The sequence below is a fragment of the Ceratocystis lukuohia genome (assembly GCF_044167205.1).
Source record: "Ceratocystis lukuohia strain C4212 chromosome Unknown Supercontig7_pilon, whole genome shotgun sequence".
In the NCBI taxonomy this organism is placed as follows: Eukaryota; Fungi; Ascomycota; class Sordariomycetes; order Microascales; family Ceratocystidaceae; genus Ceratocystis; species Ceratocystis lukuohia.
Genome location: NW_027263526.1, coordinates 278162 through 304409, shown reverse-complemented (window position 1 = coordinate 304409; position 26248 = coordinate 278162). Strand labels below are relative to the sequence as shown.

Sequence of the window (26248 nt, the reverse complement as noted above, 5' to 3'; positions counted from 1 at the left end):
CGCCAGCTAGACGATGAGTTGACTATGGCAGTCTTAGTATGCAACTTAAAGGACGAAAAGGTAAAACGTACATGTCCAGTATGCGTTGCACCTCTTCCTCCCAAGTGTACCCTTTCATTTGATCAACTGAATTTTCGACCGTAAATATGACAACTGTCGGAACAATCTACTGAATCCAGTTACATCGATCTTGAAGTCACTCGTGATCCTGTACAGCCGCACGTGTGACCGTGCTGGTATACACATTGATCGAATTGGGGAAGCCTGTCTCTCTATTCTTTTTCTAAAGTGTTAAGCTCTTCCATCATGCACAACTAAACTGGAGTATTCAGGCTCAGCTTTACCCGGATTCTCTCCAATACTCATCTTCTATGAAGCTCAACCAACAGGTTGATTACATCGTTTGTAATGTCTCAATCGTGATTTCTATCTTGAAGGTACTAAAAGGGGGTGCGACGCATACTTGGTTGCAGCACATGCTTGTAATTCACATTATTTGAGGAGACCAGTGCTAGTTCCAAGTAGACCATGATCATGATGGAAGTATGGAAAAGAAATGATCAATATGAGGACCTCGTGGGACGCAATATCCCAAGTATGATCCTAGATGCTTGCGCTAGGATCCAAGAACAAATACTGTGAAACATGTGGAGCATCGTGCCCTCAATCGAGGCTGTACTGCACTGTGGCATGATCCTATTCTTGACAATCATGCACTTGATGGCACTAATAAGGTTGTTAGGCCATCCATGACTGCTGAAAAGCCAAGCAAAAGTTAGCTTGGTGGCAGCAGTCAAAAAACCCTCTCTCTACCCCATTGCGTGCCATTTCAAGTTACATGCCTCTCTTTGTTTCCATGATATTAAGAAGATGAAGACATGTGCCTCTCTTGAAGCCAGTAGCATATATATTTAGAGTATTGATCGGTGACACTCTCTTCTACCACAACGCTTTGAAGTGTAATGAAACTCATGTGTATTCTAATTCTCTCTTCTTGGGCTTTACCGTTCAGTGACTCGGACTCTCTTATAGTGTAAGCCCTGCTTCATACAACCCATGGCTGAGGCTAATAGCAGGACCTCAATATAGAGTACCCTAGTTTCCCGAGAGCCTTTTCCAAGGAGTGGCCAATGTTCGTCTCGGAGAAGACGACCTTCTATTGTCCCGAATCAATGCCTTTTAAAGTCTAAGAGATGTGACCTAAACGTCCTTGTGCTAGCTAAGAACCAAGCACAATACACTGGCTTCGCGCATCCAAGTGTAAGAAATGTTGCCAACGCAGGGCCGAATCCACACAAGAGGATACCGTGATTTTGAAATGGTATTTAGAAGATTGGGACCTTCGATTTCTACATGCATAGTATGCCTTCGTTTGGACAGTATTTCTGATTTATTTCCCTTTCTCCTTTCTAATGAACACCAAGATTTATTCGAGATTGAAACACGCTGACCTAGGAAGCTGGGCATACTGAGGAACGACATCGGCGAAAAGTTCCATCCCAAGGATTTAACTGTGCGATGTTTCTATTGAAGTTAAAGAATCAAAGTTACGACTAGTTGAATGACTGATGTGGACTCGGTAAACATTGTCTGACTGCCGTTGTTTACACTCAAAATATTAGTGTTCAAGGTTAGAGATAGCACAAGGGATATGAACTGAATCAATACAGCATGACAACTAAGCACAGGATACATACGGTATCTTCATCTCTTTTGCAGCAACTGTGGCTCTACCACTTGGTGAGATTAACATGCCAAGTTGGAAATTGATCACCAGTTCTTTCAAGTTCAGTTTAGGATCTTGCTACAACTTGCTGGACTGTAGCTTACCAAAATCCGACGCCGAATACAAGTCATTCAAAATTTCACCAAAGAATTCCAACAGTCCAGCATCGAGCAGTTCTTAGACACCCATATACGAATATATTTCTATAGTAGTACAGCTTAACTCAAATATTTGTCGGAAAGGTAGTTTAAGAGTAACAGTAAGTATTAGGAGGACCTACTGAATGTTCTGTGAAGAAGAAGAAGAAAAATGAGTGATTGTTCATTGTTGTTGTGTGTCTATCTAAGTCTAGTTCGAGGAGCGGATCTCAGCCGGTTTATATATCCATCACCATCATGTTCTAGATCAAGCACATGGGCCTTGGAAGAAGACCCTTGATGTCTGATACTAACCCTAACGTTTGGGCGAACTGGATCAGGGTCAGCAATCTTGGTAACCCTGACTTAGGTTACTGACAAAGAGGTTATGACTGCTATTCCTCACCAATCTTATCCTTGTCCTAGCTATCTCTATGCCGACAGGGTAGTTCTACCAAAGGCTGGCAAACTCCTACTGCATGCACCACCCAGCAGGAACCTCGAAGGATACACCATCATCGCCAGTGCATATACAAACCTCACCTGCAAAAGCGCAGTTTGTCTCACGTCTGGCAACACCGACATCACCGTCAAGCTTTTTGTTCTGGCCAACATTTTGAACGTTGGTAGGAGGGGCTGCCAGAGCACTGGCAGCAAAGGCGAGAAGTAGGGTAACAGTCCAGCGTTGCATGATTGTCAAGTGGTAGTTTCTGGTCAATGATTTGTAGAGGGGACTTTGCAATGGCAAAGATGTTGTAGCAAAGAATTAAGGATTGAAGAAGAGGGTAGTAAGAAGGCCCAAGAAGAGGCTGTGAGCGAAGTCGAGGTATGAGAAGTATAAAGCCGATGTTCTGGAGAAAGAAGAAAAGGAGATATATGTTGCGACGAGGCACTCTTATATACTTGTCCGGACGGTGTTCAAGTAGGTCTAAACACGTTCAATTATGCTACTATTTCTACATCGCTAGAGCCACATCGGCATCAAGCATGTGAAAGAGGGTCACCAAATCAAGAATGCCGTACATCTAAAAACGATATGTAGCAGCTATGTTCACCTCGGCATCGAGGCACACGATAACAGAGTTGCCGTAGCTCCCATATATCTCTATAAGTCAGGTCTTTGAAATGTTTCCGGGGAACTGGACATTCAATTATACCGAACTCATTTCATAGCTCAGCTTTTAGTCTGGCCAACGGAGGACGATGACTGACCTTATCTTCTGTAGAAGCCCTTGCATCTACCCTTCCTGTGTTCTCGTCTAGCCTGAGAATAAATCTTTTTTTTTCATTAAGTTATATAATTATTTCGTTAGTCTCAAGTCATCTTCCTCTATCAATATCATCAATATATTCTTACAAAGCACGGCCCACAGGCGGGCAAACACAGTTGCAGGCCTAATGCCTGCCAATGGGTTGTGTTTGGTGTTCTGGAAGGAGACTGATCATCTATACCTTCCACGCCGCTCGGTCGAAAGGGGGGGGGGGGCACGAGGAGCCTCATGCATGCGGATTTGAGATAAGTGTGAATCAGGGCTTTTCAATGGATAGAGCAAGCTTCACAAAACTAGCAAGAGTTTCGCGTTGAGTGCACCGTCTCTTCTACTCCCCAATGTATTTGTGCTCAATATTGTAGAGTTCAGGAGCTTGTCGGATACTGTGTTTTTGGTCTTGGTAGGCTGAAGGACTCAAAGTAGCCTGGGCCCTATAACTGTATTTTCATCTACTAAACAAGAAAAGCACCCTTATTGAAGCATGCGCTTGAGACAATTATACAGGGGGCTATAAGTCACTTTATCGGCATGTGATTCTAGACGCCCTTCTATACTTGAGTCTGAACTCGAGCAGATTTTCTGCAGACCGAAACTCAGCCATATATCATGTCCTTGAAGAACGTTGGTTGTGGTTGAGGCAGTGCCTACATGTAGCTTAATTCTAGAGTAAGATAATTTCATGCGACAGGCCTTTCTGTGTTCTATGTTGTAGTTCCCTCATCTTATTCGAGGGCACTTTTATCAATGCCTGCCCTTGACTTTGACAGTGCAAAGGCCTTGCCAGCATTCTAAGGATAAAATAGATAATATCGTCTTGTAGGGTTATGGTGATCTTCGAGAAAGAGGTCCGACTTGCTCGGATGCAAGTGGTCCGTTGGAGCTGCATCTTGAGTCTCGTATATAGAAGAGATTGTAGGCAAGTCATACCTGGTACTCGATTCCCTTGTTCTTCTTACTCAATCAGTAGAGCTCCAAGCTTAGGGATTGTCAGCCCCCCCTTAACACAATTGTGACATCCGGTTATTGTAGATCATAACATGAGACTCAGGCACACACACGTGTTCTAGCTATAGCTAGTAATACCGCAATGTGCTCAGTGACAGTCACATTGACTCGCATCGAGTGCTGCTGTTATAAAGGGCATCATCAGGGTGCATGGCATAGTGGGATACATTAGCGAAAGGGCCGTGGTAAAGGAGGAGATGAAGCATCGCAAGTATAAGCGAAGGCCAAAGGTTACCGTGTGAATCCTTTCGAACATCATTTCAACATACTAAGAAGCTGGTGAGTAGTTGTTAGGCACCTGTACTGTCTTGCGCCCAGATCTATGTTCCGTTGTTTTGCTATTATCTATCTCCTTCCATCTTTGCGATACAGAGCTTTTGATGGGGGTGAGAGGCCATATTGGGGATAGTCACGTAATCACAGATTCCTGCTGACTTGTGTGATGAGCGAGCGACGGAGATAAGTGAACAGCGCACTTTTATCAAGCCTACTGTCTTATTCTCTTGTTGAAGTTGCCGAACATTTTCCTGTAGTAAGGCTATCTCATGCATAATAGCGGCTATTGCCTACTCATAACGCTTTACAACTTCACTTATTGATTCCAGGGAGCTGCTCTTATAATTTCTAATCCTTCTGTCATCTTGAAGCTTGATGTGCAGCTACAGACTCCGACGTCTCCCATGGAGGTCACGATACCATCGACCCCTTGAACTGCAAGGACCTCAAAGACAGTGCTAGAGACCCAATCGCTTTCTATCTATCTGCAAGGATAGATTAGAAATCATAAGAGCAGCTCCCTGGAATCAATAAGTGAAGTTGTGAAGCGGTTTGAGTAGGCAATAGCCGCTATTATGCATGGGATGGTCTTACTACAGGAAAGTGTTCGGCGACTTCAACAAGAGCATAAGACAGTAGGCCTGATGAAAGTGCGTTGCTTGCTTATCTCCGTCGCTCGCTTATCACGCGCGTTATATACTGGGACATCCATATTATTGCAAATGCGCAGCAATTCTTACACCCTGCTGGGAATCGGCGAATAAAGCTACCGCCAAGTAAGGCGTGTGCTGGCATATCGCATTATTATTGTTAGCTATCTGTTGAATGGATAGCTCAAGACTTACATATTCAAATTGACAGTATTGATCGAGTTGGTATTTTCCCTGTAGCGCTACATTTACGCTATACCACACTAGACTACCGACTGGATATTCCTTGATGTTCACGTGGTAGAAAGGCGAACGAGAATCGCATCTAATTCTTAGCTTGGCGATGATGGTTGAAGAGTAGATGTCAGCGGCACTGCTTTTGCTTTTAGATAGGTGTCACATGCCTAGGACTTGGAAAACTTTGATATGTCAGGGAGCCCCGTGCGTTTTCAATTGTCTTGATAAGAGCTGTATTGTTGATGTGACCACATCTGTTGTGCATGGTTCTTGTGAGCTGGTCTGTTGTATGTGTGGTTGGAGCCTCATGGTGTGAAGCGCTCGTTCCGAAGTTCGCAATGGCCTACCCTCAACAAAGTCCTCCTCATGACAGATAGCGTGCGTGGTTGCCCTAGTGTCGGTGATCTACGTCAAGCATCTATGGTCATAGAGTTGGTATTTGGGCTGGCATTGCCAATTGCTATACACTCAGCAGTAATGTAATGGATGTATTGTTTTGGAGTGGTCAACATACCAATGCCCTCATCGTCACCGAGAGCGTGAAGACTGGAAGACTCATACTTCCTTTGGCTCCGCTGCAGGCTCACTGCTATCTTAGAGCTGACCTTCGCATTGATGGAAGTGTCTCAAGAGTTGATGCCAGGGAACTACTTTAACTTCTAACCCAGCTGCCAAGGATCGTAATGCCAGTCTTGTCAAAGCTGTAGATGTTGGCCAGGCTAATGCAAGATTTCTCGTCTTTGTTCACTGAAGGCCTAAACTGACCGTGGACAACGATCAGATCTTCGAATTTAGCCCTCAGATAGTCGTCATTTTTACAAAAAGAAAAAACATCACAAGCCCTGGACACTGCCTGATGAAGTAGAAAGTTCAGGGCTTGCCAAAAGGTCGCCTGTCGCGGTCGGCTAGCAGTCAGTTGGCCACTCTCTCAACATCACGCAGTGGCATGGTAAGCCCCCACGAACCCGGGTCCAGAATAAATTAGATATTGACTTGTCCCACTAGATCAAATAGTCTCTATGAGTTGAGGTTGATAATGCATGGGGGTTGAATTTCATTCTGCCAGGGTTGAGGGGCAGCATGATGCATCTACTATGACCTTGTGGCGGGCCGGAGACCTAATATCACGTTATTTTGAAGGGCCTCAAGAGCGACAGACATCATTTTTTAATGTGACATGATTGTTGGCACAAATAGTTGACTAGATGTGAAAACGGGATGTGGGAGGCTTTGAGTGCACTCGCTTATCAAACGCACGCACTTTACACTCTCGCCTATACTGCTGTGAATGTTACAAAAGCTCGGCCCTTTGGACATCCAGTGCTTTGGGCATTGCTTAATCCAAGATGGGTCGAAGCCTCTGAACAGAAACCATACATACCCCTGCCCCTGTGTCGGTATGTGGGATCCCACAAGTAACCATAATTTCTTTATGCTTTCCCCTTGCTGATTCTACTTTTTTGTAAATGAAGCTCAGGTAGCAAGCAGCTGGTGGCGAGGACTCTATTGCTGTGTTGTTGCTCAACAACATGATGGTGACTACTGTTCCTATACAACGGTCTAGTTGTAATGATAGCACAAACGTGCAACCCACAACACCAACACCACGGACAAAAGCAATAGCAACACTATTAATGCGTCAGTTTTCTCTCTCTTGAACAGGACCACAAATAGAGGGCCTGTAAAAGTAAAGAATTCCCCGCTCGGGTTTTACCAGAGAGCCGATCCGATCTACCCATGAACCAACTAATCTTAAAAAGCCTGTTCACTTGTCAGCAACCACACAGTTTCCAGTGCAGAACCCACGAAAGTTCTCGTTCACTGCACTAGTCTCTCTTGCATGCTTTTCAATGCTATTGTCTACCGCGTGTGTATGGCAGAGAAGCTGCACAAGCGGGAGGAGAAGGCAACAAGGTATATACCCTAAGAGTATCTATCACAGGAGGTAGGCCCAGGTCCTCACAATCCCAAAGACTTGTGCAGCTCTAGGGAATGGGGATGTAGTTGGCCCCTACCGGATATGCAGTGTTTATCTGCTCTTGGCCTGCAACTCTTCTCCCGAGGTGAATGCGTGTCTTTTGTGTTACTAATCAGCGGTCTTACATAATATGTATCAACCTCTGGCCGCACATTGAGGAGCCATGTTTTGTAACTTTTCCCGTCTCGGTGCCACATTCATCCGGGTGCAATCTAGATTCTTCTTTTTCATGTAGCTTAACTCCTGCTATACTTGGGTAGGTACTGAAGGGGAACGAGGCCCTTTCTGACCTCAAATCTTTTGAGCCAAGTCTAGTATCTCCAACGACAGAGTTTCTGTCGCTCGTCTCTTCTTTCCCTCGAGCACTCTTCATCCTCATAGCTATCAGTACAGCCTATAGCAGAGAAAGCAGAAGTTGAAGATTGTGCGTGGAAAGAACGAGGATAATTTAGAATTGCCGGAAGGCTTCTGTGGAGGAGAACAAATGAGAGAAGGGAATTAAAACAAACGTAAGCTGTGTCAAGGTAAAGGCGAGTCTTGCAATATGAGAGAGCGTTGCACATGTCGATAATGACTGCTATCCACTCTACACCACAGGCACAACCCCTGTACCAATCAAGTACACCAGATTGCGTGGTGGGTTTTTGATGCTAGGCCCCTCTTCGAGAGACGATTGAATATCTTGTGAGAACCAACTTAGCGAGTAGTCTGAGTCTTTAGTGAAGACTTAGGTGCGGGAGCGTGTGTAAAGTTGATCTTGTATTGTCTGTCCGTTCTATCTGCTAACGAGTGATGGTACGAGCTACTTAAGTATCTGGAAGTGAACCCCTTCTCCAAACCATACCTGTCCTTGTGACTGAATCTCCAACCATTAGTTCACGATTAGTAGTTGGAGTATACGATTGTGACGTATGAAGAGTAGTCACGAGGGAAAGATGTGACATGGGTGAATTGCGCTCAGACCCATCCCTGCGATCACATGCTTGTAGTAGAGCCGAGGAAATGCTGCCGACGGAAGCCGAATTTTCACATATCTCTAGGATATTTGCATGCGCTGTGCTCACCCTTGGTAGTAAAGGAACCCGACCTAGTACAGCTTGATTCCTGGTGTAGCCTTTCCAAGCCATCACAGTCGCCCAATCCTCAAGCTGAGAGGGTTACTTTCTGTGTGTTAGCTAGTGAGGCGATACTTGCCAGAACATGATTAGACGACGTGCAGATAATAACACATGACTGTAACCCTAGACATGAACCTCTGGTAGTTGAAGTCCTCGGGGGAGAGACGGAGGATAGTAAGGAATCTAAGAAATTTCATGGCAATACTAGCCTACAGTTACAATTAACAATGCAATTGTCCAGGCCTAAGTGTTAATGGCTTCAATGATTATACTTCACTCATCCAACGGATTTTGTATTTCCAAATCCTTCTACCCTGATACCCTCACAACAGCATCTCGGCTTGGAATCAAGCCGGTTGAGTCTAATATTGCCCAAGTTATATTTTATTCATCATCTAAACTGATTCCATGTGTTATGGTTGCATTATCTACAAGCCTGAGCCAGCCGGCAATAATGGTCAAGCCTTCACACATCGCCCTGTACACTGTATCTAAGTCTGAAACGGATGCATCGGACTTCGGGTGCTACCTGAGAAACACGAGGTCGAGTGCTTACAAATACATGATGCATCATGGCTGCCAAGTGTCAGAACATGACTAAGCAGACATGGAGGAAAGGACACGTAATCATAAACCCAAGTATAATATCTCATAGTCGAAGTACTCAGGGGTGGACAGAGGAGAGAGAGAAACTAATCAATACAAGCAATTCTACAACACCAAGCGAACAGCCACTACAAGCTCGACGTGGGAGGGGAAGTCGCGACCAGTCTAGATGAAGGATCACCTTAATAGACACCCACACACGGGCTGCATGAGCTAGGAATGAGGTGACTCTTGGCAAAGCATTACAAGGCGTGGGGCGGATAATGCTGCCAAGGGGTAGAGCTTGAATTCTTAACTGCCGAGGGATTGCCATGCACGTTAAAAGGGAAAATAAAAATATCAAGAATAATAAACGATAACCCCTGCTATAACAAGCACCTGTTAACTCCGCCTTTAATAGTGCTACGGGGCGGACTATACATGGTAAGTAGCGTCCCATATATGCCTTACTTCTTCGTACTTCTTGTGGCTGAAGACCCATGGTAGTGTTGACACCCTATCATGAATCCTCATGAGCACCATAGAAAGGAATGAAGTCCAAGGACGTAGTGTAGAAGTAATAGCTTTAATAAATCAACCGATTCAAACATCAAGATCTATTCTGCAATTAGTGACCCTTGCAGCTTACACTTCGGCGTGCATCGAACTCGGCATCTGTGTCCGTTGCTGTTTGACCGTCAGTTTCCTCTACCTATGGGCTTACTAGACAGTTGGTGCTGCTGATCAGTTACTCGGTTCGGGTATCTGAACTTCTTTTCTCTCATCGAAATCTATGTAGACAATAGCCTGCCCAGCAGGGAAGTGCACGGCCAAAGTTAGCTAAGTTTGCTATCTTTCAATGTGGTTGCGATGAAGTGCTTGATGTCCTTTCTCTTCACCGATTACCCCTCTTCTCTGTATTCAGGTCCTTTTTGCTGTCTAGCGCTGGCTTAGTATCTCATCCACCTGTTCAAGGTGCTTAGCCCTGGCCTACTGCAACGTAACCTTGCAGAAAAATATCTTTCTTCCTTGGAAGAAGGTCTGATGACTTCTGGAATTGGCTTTGGAGATCAACCTTTATGTCTTGTACCTCACCTGTCGCGGTAATATGACCGACATTGAGACTCAAGCATGGTATGTAGGGCCTGAGAACTAAGAGGCTAGGGGGTCACTCTGCTCCTCAGGTGGCGTTGGAGTCTGTAGCTTTACATCAAGCCTCGAGGCTACATTTTCTACGTCAAGAGGAACATGTACAGCCCCTCCAAAGGCCGATTTGATGTTTCTTGTCATAGTAGTCTTAAATGCAGCCCGGAAGGCCGAAAGCCACCCGGTCTTGGAATCATGTGTAACAAAGTATTTAACTCAATGCTCCATTTGTCGACCACAAGCATTCTCATGCACACCAAAGCAAAGCACCTGATGTCGAGGGGCTGAAACAGATGACATGGACGAGGCAGTAAATAAAGCCTGGTGATCTTGTTCTCCTCATAGTATCTCCCGAATTCGATCAAGTAGTGACTATCATGGCCATTAACGATCAGGAGACGATAGACTCTAACTGACCTATTGGTTGTGCACCAGTCAAAATGCTTGAGCCACTCGACGCTGGTCGTATTACTACTCCGGCCATTTCAGATCACCACAATAGCCCGATATCTGGGAACGTTACTTTCTCAGTACGAGTTGGCAAGGCGATATTGGCCTATACAGGTGATAAATGGCGCGATTGACCACTTCTGCATGGATCTCCTGAATGATGATAATCTATTTCTAGTTTCTACGCTGTACTTATTTTAGCTGTCATTGTCAGTAACCTAAGTCACGGTTACCAAGTTGTTGACCCTGATCCAGTTCACCCTTACGTTAGGGTTAGCATCAAGACATCAAGGGTCTTCATCCAAGGCCCAAGCGCTCGACCCAGAACATGGTAGCAATGGATATATAAACCGGCCGAGATCCGTCCCTGGGACTAGACTTAGATAGACATAGACAACATCAATAATCACTCATCCTCCTTCTTTCTCTTCTTCACAGGACATTCAGTACGTCCTCCTAATATCTACTGTTAGTCATCACTTACCTATGCCTATTACGACTACTCTGTTGTGAATCAAAAGGTAGTGTTGTAACCATTATAGATGTCATCGGATTAAATGCCACACTTTACATCTGTAAGCAACTGATCAGCTATTTCTCTCACACCACACAGCCAGGGTGGAAGTTCTCATGAACATAGGCCAAGAATGACTTCAACAAAGTTCTCTACCTCTAGATGACATAGCTTGTATAGTTGAGGGATACTATCCGCTTGTGATTAGATGCCCTCCCTTCTGTTGATCCCATGGTGTTGTTAGGTTGACTGTATAAATCGCTACATCACATCAGAGGCTCAATTTTCCATTTTCTAAAGGACGTACAGGGTAAGAAGTATTCCAGCCTCATCATTAGACTATAGCATGCTAGGTGGTCGAGAATCAATTCATCAAGTAGAGAAGGTGTAGGTTGAGGGACTTTTGTTTCACCCACTTATCACACACATGAGCAGTAGCATCTATGATATGTGTAACATTATGACCTGTCTCTGTGCAGTATGACATAAAGGTTATTACGTTGAGGCTATGTTATACACTACATTACTACTTTGGTTACTTCAGATGCACTGGATTCCATGGGAAGCAGTTCATTGTAGCTTATCTCAGTTGATGATATTTTCAATCCATATTAATAAGGACTATACCTCTTACGCTATGATTCTAAGACCAGGGCAATAGATGACAAGGGCAAGTTGAACATTTTAGCAAGATAGAACATGGAAAGACCTGCATTTGAAGACAGAAGGATATTTCATGGTATTACCTACGAGTTAGCTAATGTCAAGTGGGTATCCATAACATAGGTTCAGCAGCATGTTATAACAGGTGATAGTTTGTAATTAGCAGTATTCCGGATGTATTTACAAGTCACTAAGATCTGTATAAAAGGGCCCTGATATCTCTTCCTGTTGAGAAAAGCTGGTATCTGTTCTTCCACAGTCTCCATTGGCTTTCATACATCAAATCTATCTACAAACCTTCTCAAGACATCCAGTCTCAGACTGCCGCACACGATTTACATTATTTCCAAGTCTTCTACTGGCCTCCGTTCATGACTTTATTCATCTTAACTTTTCAAGCGTACGATTCCCTCCCTATATCATGTCTACAATGCCAGGTTCTAACACAGCAATTAGCAGTTCGCAAAGATGCACCCCAGGTCTATTGCCCTTATCTTTGCCTTTACTGGCAACGCTCTTGCAGCTGCTATCGGACGCGATGTCGAGTCTGCCAATGCAGACTCTAAGCTGGTTGCAAGAGATCCTGATCCCAGGTGTTGGTGGGAAAATTTCTCTTGCTGGTGTGAGTTTATTAAAGGTGAACCAGGTATCTATGACGATGAAAACTGCCAAGGACCTCCACGAGAGTAGATAGTTAGGATTTCGATCATTTCTGATTCAATATTACCATTGTGTCTCGAAGTAGAGTTATAGAATGAACAAGATTGTGTCCAGCATGAAATTGAGCCAGGCTCAAGGCTACTCAAGGCCAGGTAGACGATGAGTTGATCATGGCAGTCTTAGTATGCAACTTAAAGGACAAAAAGGCAAAACGTATATGTGCAGTATTGTCAGTAACCTAAGTCATGGTTACCAAGATTGCTGACCCTGATCCAGTTTGCCCAAACTTTAGGGTTAGCACCAGACATCAACGGCCTTCTTCTAGGACATTCAGTACGTCCTCCTAATATTTACTGTTATTTATATCTTCTAACAGTAGATGTTAGAAGGACGCACTGAATATCCTGTGAAGAAGAGGAAGACGGAATAAGTAATTATCGATGTTGTTCTATGTCTATCTAAGTCTAGTCCGAGTGACGGATCTTAGCCGGTTTATATATCCATCACTACCATGTTCTAGATCAAGCACTTTGGCCTTGGAAGAAGACCCTTGATCTCTGATGCCAACCCTAACGTTTGGACGAACTAGCAATCTTCGTAACCCTGACTTAGGTTACTGACAATAAACAACGTAACCCTCCCGCATGTACCGATCAAATAGCGCCAGTCTCAGCAAAGTTGCGTACATCAGCTCAGGTACTTTTTTATTTCATGGTTGCACTGACTATAATTCAAGCCTCAGCCAGCTAGCCGTGACCTTGAAGTCTTTCGACTCAGCTCTCTCAAATTTCATTCACGAAATCCATCTTCAGCTTTGGATTCTGCTTGATAAAGTGATAAGCTCAGCATCTACTCATAGGTTAGGCATCACAGTTTTCAAACAAGCAGTTGGCTATTTTCTTTCATACTGTGAATCCAAGCGTAAATGCCGGTGAATTTAGGTTGCCAATTAACTGAGCAACAATCTGCTCCTCTGGGCCATGTAGTATTCATGGGTTAGAGATAGTATCACATCTAGAAGGGCGGACAAGACATGCGTAGTCAGGGACACTAGACAGGGCTGTGTGTATCCTTGCAGAAAAATTCAGAAGACAAACCTGACAGAACCTGTAGGGTGAGGGCGATGCTTTTCCCTTTGCCTGATTGTGACATACTTGGGGGTTGCGAACTTGTCAATTTAAGGGCAACGGCAGTTAGGGAATTAGCCTACTTGTACTAAACACTTATCACATATACTCAAGTGTCTCCTTCTATCCTTAACCCACATCACTCCATCCCACCAACAGGAAGGAGGAAGGAAACTACAGAAATGAAAATTTGGCATGGCCATGCATGCTGCCTATTCCTAAAAAAGGGCGTATACAGCGTCTTTATGAGCATGAAGCTCCTGAGCCCAAGGCCTTGTTAAATGAAAATCTATGCCTAGGGACAGAAGGGCCACATTCTTTGGATCAAGGAGTGATCTTTGGCCTCAGAGACTATCACCATGGGATTCTCTTTTCACAGGGGTCATCATGGCATTGGCAGACCTAGGGATACCCATTTCTTTTTGCAGGTGATTTACTATCACATAATGAGTGAGTGATGGGCTAAAACTCTACACTTGTTGGATGAACTACACGGAGGATAAGTATTGTGGGGAATCTGCCTTCAGTCGGATTAACCCTGGGTAAACCCGAGCCTGAATACTCTAGCTTAGTTGTGCATGATGGAAGAACTTAACAGACAACCTTCACCAATTCAATCAATCTGTATACCAGCACGGTTCCACGTGCGGCTGTACAGGATCCCGAGTGACTTCATAAGTGATAAAACCCGAATTCAGTAGATTGTTCCGACAACGCTAATGGTTCTGTGTCAGCCAGAGTGGCCAGAGAACAGACTGCTTTGATCTGCTCAGCTGTCGAATGCACAGGAGGTGGACCCATAGTACCATACCTGTTAGAGTGCCGAGCCAGACTAGGACAACACAAAATGCGTAGATTGAAACTTTACTGAGCTGGCTGGGGTATCTTACGTCGAGCCGGAAAAGACCCTTGGCCGTATGTCTAGTGCGAAACTGTCAGCTCTCAAGGAGCCCCGCTGGCACCTGTAGCCTAATAGTCAATCACAAACATCAGCAAGCACTGAGAGGCCTACCCTAGCTCAGAAATAACTCGAGACCAGGTCTGAAACTCAGCATCAGTATTTCTTCAGTCAGAAGAAGAAGTAAACCCTGGCCAGATGCATTGGTAGCACTGACTACATAGTAGCCCAGCGATCGTATCCATCTTCACAGGAACCCTAGCTATCCCTATTCCATAGACACCCCCCATACATGAACACCAACCATAAATGTAGACCAATGGTCGGAGTACATGATCCAATAGCATGATGGCCATGAGAACCTGTTTCTCTGGAACTTTAGGACAGTAGAGGGGATCTTGAGAGAACCCCCATGAGCGTTCCAGATGAGCTTCAGGTGAAGTGATCAGATCACACGACTCCAAGACTATACTACACTTCTCTAATATTCTTGCTCCAAGCTCTCAAGGAGATGGCAAATGAGATACGATTAAGCAATGTAGGAAATTGATAATGGAGAGCTCTAGAGAGCAGAATGTCTTGACTTGGTTGCGCCCAGCTCTCTTTGCAAGCCACGGCCCATAAATGCCTGTGTCTATCTATGCTAGATAGTTTTTGCTTTCCCATACTGCCATCCTCGCTGGTACACTGTAGACTATCTGCAAAACGTACATTCATGATTTCCAAGGTCGAGGAAAGCTACAGCATCATCATGGAAGGGTGTTTTCAGTGCTTTAATTACCCTTAATTCCAAAATAGATACTAACAAATCTGTTGTGATAGTCGCAGTCTACACCAATCACGAATGACTTGATGTACCGGTTGCTCATCCCTTCATACTCATCGCAAATTTCCTCAGCCTCCTTTGCAAATGATGCTGTAATTAAGTGATTCCAGGCCTCCTCGTCTGCTTCAGAGTCTCTTGAGATAGTAACGCCATAAATCGGATTTTCTTTAAAAGGGTCACGGCCTTTCGTCCTGAGGGCTTTGTCAACGATTTCTAAATCGGGGCTAGGGACATTGTTGTATGAGATATGATCAAGGTCTTCTAGAGTGAGCTCGCTTTGGTCTTTCCAAATGCTCAGCACAGCTTCATAGGACTTGAGAATGTTTTCCGGATTTTTTAGTTTTTCGACTTGAATAGATTGTAATCCCTTAGTGACGTAGACGTAAGCGGAAAAGTCCACATCGCTTGTGATGTCTTTCCACCCATAGTATTTCCCGTCAGAAATTTTAAGACCAAGATCACTGGGAGGAGGGACTTTCTTGTCGCCTGCGATGGCTTGGGCGGAGAACATAGCAGCCACGAAGGCTAGTTGGGAGAGATTCAAAAGCTGCATTTTTATACAGTGAGTATGGATGGAATGAGCAGAATGGCAAAACAAAAGATGTTCAAAGTCCAGGAGATAGGTAGTTGTAGATATGAAAGAGGTAGTGAGCAGTACTTCGCTTTCCATGTAGCATCTTGCTGTTGGGGCTAGATCAACTTTATAGACAATCTAGTCTATGTGCAGTTAGCCTCTATTTCCTCTACCCGTATATCGAATAACATACTGGCGCCAGTGGTCATTAAGGTTGGTATAATTAGTCAGTTTGCCTGTGCAGAGAATGGGCCATTTCATGTAGCAAATAGGTGGTAGCTAGGGTAAGCTCAGATAAAGAGGATTGTGGTCCGACCACCTACTTGGCGACAATGCATGACTGCCAGGTCTAAGAATTACTTCATATTTACTTGTAGTGAGTAGAGCACCTACATGTCAAGACTTGCAGCCTATGAATACTCTATCTAGTGGAATGTAGACCTGGACTAAAGTATTCAGATACCAAAACGCCTGTAAAGTTCCCTTTATATAGAGCTTTCCTGAAACCCTAACTAACCCTGAGCGCAGATGGATTCCATTCGTCCAACAACGTCGTAATATTCCTGCTATCTTCTTGGCCTAATCATGTATATTAGTTAAATCGAAGGTGCTGTAAATCTAGTGCTTATTATTATCGTTGCATTTGATATATGAATTGACAAATGTTAACCAAGATACTCGATATAATTTAGCCAACAATTGGATTGAACTCTTACTGATCCTTGCTTGTTTCAACCACCCAACGCCGACCAAGCACTCCAAATCATTCAAGCTACTTCGAACTACTTGACATGTCCTTGCATTGTGGCAAATACCACGCCACTGTGAGCTGGTCCAACCAGTCCCTTCTTCTTCATCACCTCAAGGTAGGCATAGTTTTTGATTCTAGCACAAAGAACAAAACCCCGTTAATTCCATGGCTATTGCAAGACTTTGATCACTCACAAGCTCAAACCTGACTAGCATGGTACGGAAAACCCGAGAAACTCCAGCACTTTGATGGTGGTGGTGAGGGGGAATGGGTTCTCCACTCGATGATAGTGCTGCGCCTGATGGGGAAATGCATTGCAATATAAACCACAACACAGCAAAACACACAATTAATTGAGGCTCATCAGTATGTTCCTCTCTTGGATCTTCAACTTCCAACAAGCTTCTTTGCATGATACCTGTTGTTGCCACAGGCTCCACAAATGCCTTCCCTCGGCCATGCCGATCCTCCTTGACCACTACCCTTTGACATTTAGGCCCTTGCATGCATATCAATGGGCCTCTGCCAGTTGGATCCCTCCCGCGAGTAGATTCATTTTTCCCATCATTTGTGTAGCGGTGGTTTTTTGCAATGCACTAACTCTGGCAGCTGATGGGGGGCTGTGAGGGTAAACTGACCACCAGAATATGCCTGATACCTAGGGTCAAGGACAAGCGAGACAGGGGAAGGGCAGAGCACAAAACCAGGAACTTGAATTTGAATATATTTAACGGATGGTTTTGGTTGATTCAAACCAGGAACATAGGTACTAAAAAAGAAGAAAAAAAAAACAGGAGGCAGCGACCGTTGTGTGGCGCACGGTACTTGTTAAGTGGCGTCCCATACAAGCCCCACTTATTCATACCTCTGGTGGCTGAAGATCCATGATAGGGTTGAGGGTTGACACTCCTCATGAGCACTATAAAAGGAATGAAGTCCAAGGACGTAGTGTAGTAGTAATACCTTTAATAAATCAACTGATTCAAACATCAAGATCTATTCTACAGCGACAGAAGTGGCTACACTATACTGAGACTCTTGCTGAATAGCAAAATTATAAACAACTGATGCAGATGGAGATTATGCAGAAACGTGACACTTGGTAGAGTAGCGCGACAAAATGGCCAGAGGGCCGTTGCATTCGTATTCGGCCGTCGCACCCGCATCCAAGCAGATGGACCATTGACACAGACTATTGTGGCATTTACGTTTGTATTGCCATTGCCTTTGCTGAAAAAAGCCAATGTAATAATAGCAGCTCTGAGTTTTCTCATTTGTCTGCATTGCAATAGGCAGATAGTTCCTTGATCTATGTAGCAACTCTGCTAAACGACGTATAGATCGGCTAAGGCGGATGTTTTGGCTAGAATCTATTGTTGCTTCTAGGAACCAGCTGCCTAGAGAAAACAAGCAGTGAAGACTCATAATGCCAAGGACCCCTCGTGTCGTGTGCCAGTGCTTGTCGTGAAATTCCATGGGCTGATTGAACTAACCCTATGTTGCGAGAATCTGCCTCAAGCATTAACACTGGGTAAACCCTAGTACAAAACACTCTGACATGGTTGCCCGATGATCAAACTTAGCTTCTTAAACATTTATGGAAGATGTTGAACAGATTCCAGCTCCACTTGGAATAACATCGTGTGAATACCCAATGTAGATATATGGCATGCAGCGCTGTGAAGAGATGTTGAACTTGGTCCTTGATGAATAGTCAAACATATGTCGCAATAGAAAATCAATGCACTGCATGACAACGTATATCTGGGTTTTTAGTGACACAGTTTCCAGGCGACAGTGACAGGTACATGCGCCCCCTCAATGAGCATTTGCGCCCCCGGTGCACTTTGCTGTGAGCCCTTGGCAGCACCAGCAAGCAGACTACAGATACACCAGATAGAGATGGAGGCAGACACTCTGGCAGAGGCTTTAAATGCTGTAAAGGCAATGGCACAGCAGATGACGTAGCAGACAACGCAGAATTAGAGCGTGACTTTCAAAAAACCTACTCAGCCGGCCACAAGTGAGAAGTGTGAGCTGTCTGGATTTGAGAAAGTTGGGCCGATGAAAGGGAAAGCTTCAAAATGTAGCAAGTGCCATCAGGTTGGCCATACAATGACTTCAAAAGCATGCCTTCTTAGTTATCCAGAGCTATTCAATAAATAAATTTCACTGCATTGCTTGCCTCCATCTGGTGCTACTGCTGCATCTGCTGTATCTGTAGTCTTCTTGATGGTGCTGCCAAGGGCTCACAGCAAAGTGCACCGATGGGGGCGCAAATGCTCAATGAGGGGGCACATGTACCTGTCACCCCAAGTCGGGTAAACACTGAGTATACACATGGTGCTCCTGACACAATCATCGAGCTACACTGCACAACAACTTTGGACTTGAACTTGAATGTATTTCACACCAGAACTCTGTTATCTGTTTACAATTGATATCAGTTGAATGGAAAGCATAGTGTGATGCAGTTCGGTGACTCGCCAACCATGTTAGGTGGCACCACTGTCTCTTACTAGTATCCTACAAATTCTATGATAGTGCCATGAATTCCTTGCTACAGCTAATGGTGGTTATTTGGGGAGAGTTGGCGATGGCCTCTATCAGCTCCGACTTCTCCTGCTTTGATATGCATGGTGCAAATGTTCAAAGCATAAAGAAAAACAGTGTGTGGCAGTGGTACACCTTGCGACTTCAATATTCCCACACAGGCACTGGGAAACCTGATTCCTGTGGCGCTAATACTTGCTTCATACATTGCATGTGGCTCAGGTAGGAAAGGCCAGTGGAAGAAGCATCCCTAGGCTGGTATTTAGAACTGGCCGATGTTTAGGGGAGGGTGGCAATATTCAAAACATTTTAAGAATGGTTGAGCACGTAGTGAAGATACGAGGAGACGTTCTGGAAGCTGGCCAGCATTAGCTCACTGGAGGATATCTTGCTGATGGCCAAATCGAGAAGACAGTTTTAATTAATGTTTGAGTCCGTAGCGGGGGTGAGAAGGGAACCTTTAGTAGTCGAGCATCCTGACTATCCTACTTGCTGATAGCCACATTTGAGTTGCTATTGAGTTGCTTCAGCACATTGCTGAATTGGATGGAGTCCTGTTAAAATAGAGCTGCTGGCAGCAAGTATTTTTAAAACAGCTACCTGAAAACCTGACTTCCGGGCTTACCTGAATATTCTATGCTCAGAATGAGATAGTTTTCCCAGCTGTCCTTTTTTTCCTTTGTATTCCCCGACATATTCCCATGGACCTTTCCACAGGTGATCGGAGCTACATATATACGAACAGCTGTTCACGAGGTGTAAGAAACGAAATAGTAATTATGCCACCAAAGCCATAGCATCCCGCAATAGCAAAAACGAGTGAAAATATGTGCTAAAAATGGCTCTGCCTGATTCGTCTTTCGGGGTATTTGGATTGAGAAGTGGCCGGTGTTTTATTGTGTTGTTCTGTATATTTTATACTCAGAATCTTGATGATTCTTTTCCGACTTGCTAATCATGTGCAACAAATGCTTATTAGCATTGGAGCACCAAAAATCCGAACTCTGGGCAATACGCAAGGCAAATAAGGCTAATGTTGGCTCTACACTTGGAAAGCTGTCTTCTTAGTTGGAGATATAAGAGCGTCTATTGATAAGTACAACTTCCTAAGCCTAATTCCCTATTGCCTCTTTAGAAGGGACACGCCCTACATCATACTACCACTATTGCACCGGACTTGCAGTGTATATAGTAGAAAGCCTTGAAGGAGGCTTCCACAGTAAGGGGGATATAACAACGTGTAGATAAGCGAGTGCACTAAACAACTTTCGTGAGGCTTGGTTTGGAGCTACTTTCTGTGTAACAATGAAGGGGCAATGATCGAAAAATGCGATAGACGAGTGATGTTATGCTATCTGTGTCAAGGCTTAGACAAGGGGAAGAGGGGTAGTGGACCTAGAGGCTGTCGGACTGTAATCGAGCTAGTATCCAGGGTGTTGACGAGGATGCTCGATGGGGAGCTCTCCTCGGCACTGGTTTGTGGCCTGTGACATCAAGCAACTAAACCAAAAACATTGACTCTCAAGACAGAACATGGCATACAAGCACAGCGTAGTATTGAACTAATTAAGACTAATAGCTACTCTCTTCCTCAGATATTTCAGCAACAGCCCGACATTTTGCGGGTTATAACTGGATTTACTACAGGTTCCGCACTGCCTTGTCCTCGCCAGCCCTGACCTTAACTGACCACCGTTCCTCGATACCTCCGCCATCACCTGCACATTAATGCCTTTTTGATCAATCTCGTCCCTTCCTTTACCTACCGCCATCTTCTCTTCATTCCATAGCCGCGCTTCTTTCGTTCTACGCCAAGGACTTCATTTATCTATCGATGTATGCGAACCTAAGATTATAGTAGATATTAGAATGACGCACTGAATGTCCCTAGACAACTCTCCCTCCTACAACCCTCGGGGGGGTACCTTTGAGGTCTGGCACCTCCCCTTTTTTTCAGGTTTCTGGTGGAAAACGTTTATGACACCGATAACCGTTTTTTCATTCTTTATTATTTTATGGCAAATGAGCTGTGATGCCTTGAGGCCGAACTTACCCAACCTTGAGGTTAACCTCGTCGTCGATCCACCCCCTTTTTCCACGACACCTTTTTCGCGATCGTCAACACCTCATCGCCGCAACACCAATCCACCTCAAGGAACACACCATCACACACTCAGGACTAAACTTTGAGAGTTCACACAGTCCAAATTATTTCCTATGTTTTTTTTTCCTTTTGTCTTTTGTTCTTCTTGCGGTCCTGTCTGACGACAGACTGGTGACTTTTGGGTCAGGTCACCAGAAAGGGGACTGCCTCGAGGTCACATCCACACCAAACAGGCAGCGCATCGAAGAAGGGGAAGGACTAACCATGAGCCCTGGATGCTCACACAGTCTGGATTTTAGACAAAATTTATGGAAAGGGCTTCCCAGGCTGCACTGGAATCTGCTGTCCTGACTTCGTGATCTTCACGATTTCCGGGCACTGCAGAATTTTCAGAGGATCGAATGATTGTGGGGAAGTTGGGGCAGACTCCCCTCTTCTGGGTTTAGGGTTGGTCTGGGGTTTACCGGTGGGGAAGGGGGAAGGGAGAGAAAATACGGGAAGCCCTCTTCCCTGCCTTTTTCCTCTCTTCTCCTTACAGGGATGGAGTCAGCAGGGGAATGTCCTGTGGAGGCCCCTATGGGTACGGCAAAGCCGTGACCCGGGACCACACAGACATGGGCGGAAGGGGTACAGAAAAACAGGCGCCAGAAAATACGGTCCTCGAAAGAGCTCCGGACTCCCAAAGTGGGGCCGCAGATAGTCCCTAGAGTATAAACTGAATTTCATCATCATCATCATCATCATCATCATCATCATCATGAATGTCCCTAGAACGAGGAGAAGAAGGAATAAGTAATTATTGATCTTTTGATGTGTCTAATTATAGGTTGAAGAGCTGATTTCAACCAATTTCTATATCCATCACTACAGTGTCCAGACCAAACACATGGCCTTGGAAAATGTAGAATAGATCTTATTGTTTGAATCAGTTGATTTATTAAAGGTTTTACTTCTACACTACGCCCTTGGTCTCCATCCCTTTCATATTGTGCTCATGGATTCATGATTGAGTGGGCGTTCAGCCACACCTCCTGTGGCTATTGTGGCTGAGGAAGTGGGACATGTATGGGATGTCAGTTAGGGTAACATGTATAACGCGCCACACAACACCCCGGATTCGTACTGCAAGTCCCCCTTCTTCGTTATCCAATTTCTGAGTATATGAAGCTTCTTGGTCTTGCGAGACGACAGTGTTGATCTTTTCGACGATTGTGGGTAGTGACAGATCCTAACAGCCCTCTGGGACGCCATCTGCCACTACCACGCGAAGCTTGGTCAAGATCTCTTTGACTGCACGCCCAGCTATACCGCTTTGAGCTGGCATATGTGGTAGTCTTGGGAATGGCTGCTGCAATTCGAAATATTGTAAATTTATCTGTGAGGACGACAAAATATTTGCAATCGTTGATAGAGGTCCACCCAACATTTGCAACATCTATGTGAACACAATCTATGATGACATGCACAGGTGGTCTTGAGTCCTTTACAGAAAAATGCACTGCTTTTAGGTAGGTGTCACCTGCCTAGGACTTGGAAAACTTAGGTTGATTTGCCAGGGAGCCGCGTGTGTTTTCAATTGTCTTGATAAGAGATGTATTGTTGATGTGACCACATCTGTTGTGCATGGTTCTTGTGAGCTGGTCTGTTGTATGTGTGGTAGGAGCCTCATGGTGTGAAGCGCTCGTTCCGAAGTTCGCGATGACCTACCCTCAACAAAGGGCCAACCTCTTCGATCAGTGTGGGTGTCCATGGCTGCACATCAGGTTTCAATATCACTCTTTCTACGTTTAAAAGACTAAGTCTGGCTCCTTGAAAATCGCCCCCATATCACTATATCACTCGTCATTGCGGAGACGAATGGGCTGGCGTACGAAAAGTAATAATGCAGTTGTCTACACAACACTTGTCGAAGTTGGCCGAGGGTGACTTCCATGCCGATCGTGGAACTACAGCCCATCCTTAACATTCCTCGCTGTACTCATTTCGCGCTTCCGCGTTTCTCCAAGCCTGTGGGAATGATTCCTGTTGCAATGGCAAACATCGTAATTCCAGTCTTGTCAAAGCTGTAGATATTGGCCAGGCTGATGCTATATTTCTCGTCTGTGTTCACTGAAGGGCTAAACTGACCGTGGATCAAGATCAGATCTTTGAATTTAGCCCTCAGATAGTCATTTTTACGAAAAGAAAAACATCACAAGCTCTGGATACTGCCAGATGAAGTAGAAAGTTCAGGGCTTGCCAACAGGCCTTGACGTTGGTAATGCGTTGGGGTTGAATGTCATTCTGCAAGGGATGAGGGGCATGATGATGCATCTACTATGACCTTGTGGCAGGCCAGAGACCTAGTATCCCGTTATTTTGAAGGGCCTCAACTGCGAGAGGCATATTGGCATCATTTTTTTCATGTGACATGATTGTTGGCACAAATAGTTGACTAGATGTGAAACCGGGATGTGAGAGGCTTTCAGTGCACTCGCTTATCAAACGTACGCACTTTACGCTTTCACCTATACTGCTGTGAATATTAGAAAGGCTTGGCCCCTTGGGCATCTAGTGCTTTGTGCATTGTCTAATCTAAGATGGGTCGAAGCCTCCGAACAGAAACCATACATACCCCTGCCCCTGTGTCAGTCAGTATGTGGGATCCCACAAGTAATTTTACTTTGTTTACGCTTTCCCCTTGCTGATTGTGCTTTTTTGTAAATCAAGGTCAGGCAGGTAGCAGCTGGTGGTGAGGACTCTATTGCTGTGTTGTTGCTCAACAACACGATGGTGACTACTGTTCCTATACAACAGTCTGGCTGTGATGATCGCACCAAAGTGCAACCCACAACACATACACCACGGACAAAAGCAATAGCAACACTATTAATGTGTCTGTTTTCTCTCTCCTGAGCAGGACCACAAATAGAAGGCTGGTAAAAGTAAAGAATTCCCTTCTCGCGTTTTACCAGAGAGCCGATCCGATCTACCCATGAACTGACCAATCCTAAAATGCCTGTTCACTTGTCAGCAACCACACAGTGACCAGTACAGAGCCCATGAAAATTCTTGTTCACTACACTAGTCTGTCTTGCATGATTTCCAATGCTATTGTCTACCACGTGTGTATGACAAAGGAACTGCACTAGCGGAAGCAGAAGGGGAGGTAGGAGTGGAAGAGGACAAGATTGCAAGCCATTTCTTACAGAGCTCTCTTGTCTTCTTGTGCCACTAACCTCGTAGCATCTACCTTATCAATAGATCAATCATTAATCGAGTATTTGATTGTTTAGCCATGCCGTAGTTAGGGATGCAGAGCGAGACTAAAAGACTGGTTATGGACTCTAGTAGAGAGTGGCCTCAAATGCATTCCCCCTGCAGTGTAGACCTTTTGCAAATAACCGCAGCGGTTTTATCTATCAAAAGTATGTGTGCTAAACGATACTGCGCTTTATGTAACGCAATCACCTTGTTTTCAGAACAAAGCAGCAAGGTATGTACCCTAATAGTAGATACTAGTTATGCATGCTTTGATATTGACACTGAAGGAAAGTATAGAAAATATGATGCGTTATAGTCTGCCGGTCGGATTACTACTATAGAAGAAGACTGCGAGATGTACCACTAGCATGTATCTATCTATCGACACCTATACGTTTTGCTTACATGGGAGTTAGACAAAACGTAAATGGAATTGTCAGTGACTGCAATTCCAGATGTGATAATTCGTGCTGGATGAACACCCACAGCCTAGGCAGCAATAGTGCAGATGGATTCACCGTCGAGCATGACGCATTGTCAAAGTAGGAAATGTATTACCCTAGTACAGGAGCTGTAACCAATATGATAGTAGCATGGGTCCAGGATACTAACTTCTGTTCAGCCTTTGAAGTGTAGTTTTGGAAGACAAGCATCCGTATCGCTTAGCAACATCCCCCTCCCCCGTTAGATTCCCCGAGTCTAAGAATGAGCTATATATGACATTTAACAATGTACAAGTAACCCCATGCTGAACAAGCTTTGCCCATTCTGTGTCAGATATGGTGATTGCTAGGTCTCAGTGTGAACTGTCTTGGTTCTGTTGCTTTTAGCACAGGTCAACATGTAGAGTTTTATCAGCTAAATAGTATTAGATGCTAAAAGCATCAGGGCTTTGATGATGATCAAAACGCACCACTACCCGCCTCGTCTAGTAGCCCTTCCCCCTAGAACTGAGATTCATACTATGCCAACGTTTAGAACTCTTGGAAGGCGTACCACATGTCCTTTATTGCTTCTATTCTTCGGGCCTGATATCTAGTGTACCTCCACTGCTGACACCCGCACTGCTGACACACATGCCATCTTCTCTTCAGGCGTACTTGATTTATGTCTACGAGTTGATATTTAGCTATGTGTGAAGTCACCTGCGCAAGTGGCATGGGATGACATTAGCTTGTCTAGGGGATGCTCCCAGTCTAGATGAACCGGACGGTGGGTTGCTCTTCTAGATTGGATAGCCTCCATGTGTTGGTGATGGTATTTCACCGACATTGAATGTCATTCTGTCAGCGACGAAGGGCATGAGAATCCACATGACATAACCTTGCAGCAGCTCGGAGACCTAGCTCGGGTTATTTTGGAGGGCCAGAAGAGCGAGAACAATATCAGGCTCATTATTTGGATCGTGCCATGTCTTTTGGTGTACAAATAGTCGATTAGTTGAAGTTCCCCGACCACCTCTACCTTCTTCACAACTCAGCCACTGCCTATTTACCAGTATCCTTCTAGTAAGCTTGTTCCCCATCCCTCCTTTCATGTAAGCCATCACCGCCCTGCTGTGTAAGCCTAGTTCCCAATACTCTGCAGTTTGCCTCTGCAGCTGTTGAAAAACCGGGACTAGCATCTACAATCTCGCGTAATGCATACATGGACAGTTGCTATCACAGGTGGTGGGCCCGGGGCCTTGCAATCCCAAAGGCTTGTGCAGCCCTAGGGAATGGGGATGTAGTTGGCTCCGAATGGATATGCAGTGTTT

At 44.8% G+C, this 26248-nt stretch overlaps 2 protein-coding genes across 2 annotated transcripts; both read right to left on the bottom strand.

Annotated features, from left to right (window-relative positions):
* Window positions 1–2335: 2335 nt before the first annotated feature.
* HOO65_070045 (uncharacterized protein) lies at window positions 2336–2554 on the bottom strand (the record flags this gene model as incomplete). Its single annotated transcript, XM_071001233.1, has 1 exon — window positions 2336–2554. The coding sequence occupies one exon, from the start codon at window positions 2552–2554 to the stop codon at window positions 2336–2338; it is 219 nt and encodes a 72-aa protein (XP_070856763.1).
* A 12660-nt stretch (window positions 2555–15214) lies between these two features.
* On the bottom strand, window positions 15215–15820 carry HOO65_070044 (uncharacterized protein; the record flags this gene model as incomplete). Its single annotated transcript, XM_071001232.1, has 1 exon — window positions 15215–15820. One exon carries the CDS (start codon window positions 15818–15820, stop codon window positions 15215–15217), a length of 606 nt encoding a protein of 201 aa, XP_070856762.1.
* Window positions 15821–26248: the final 10428 nt, after the last annotated feature.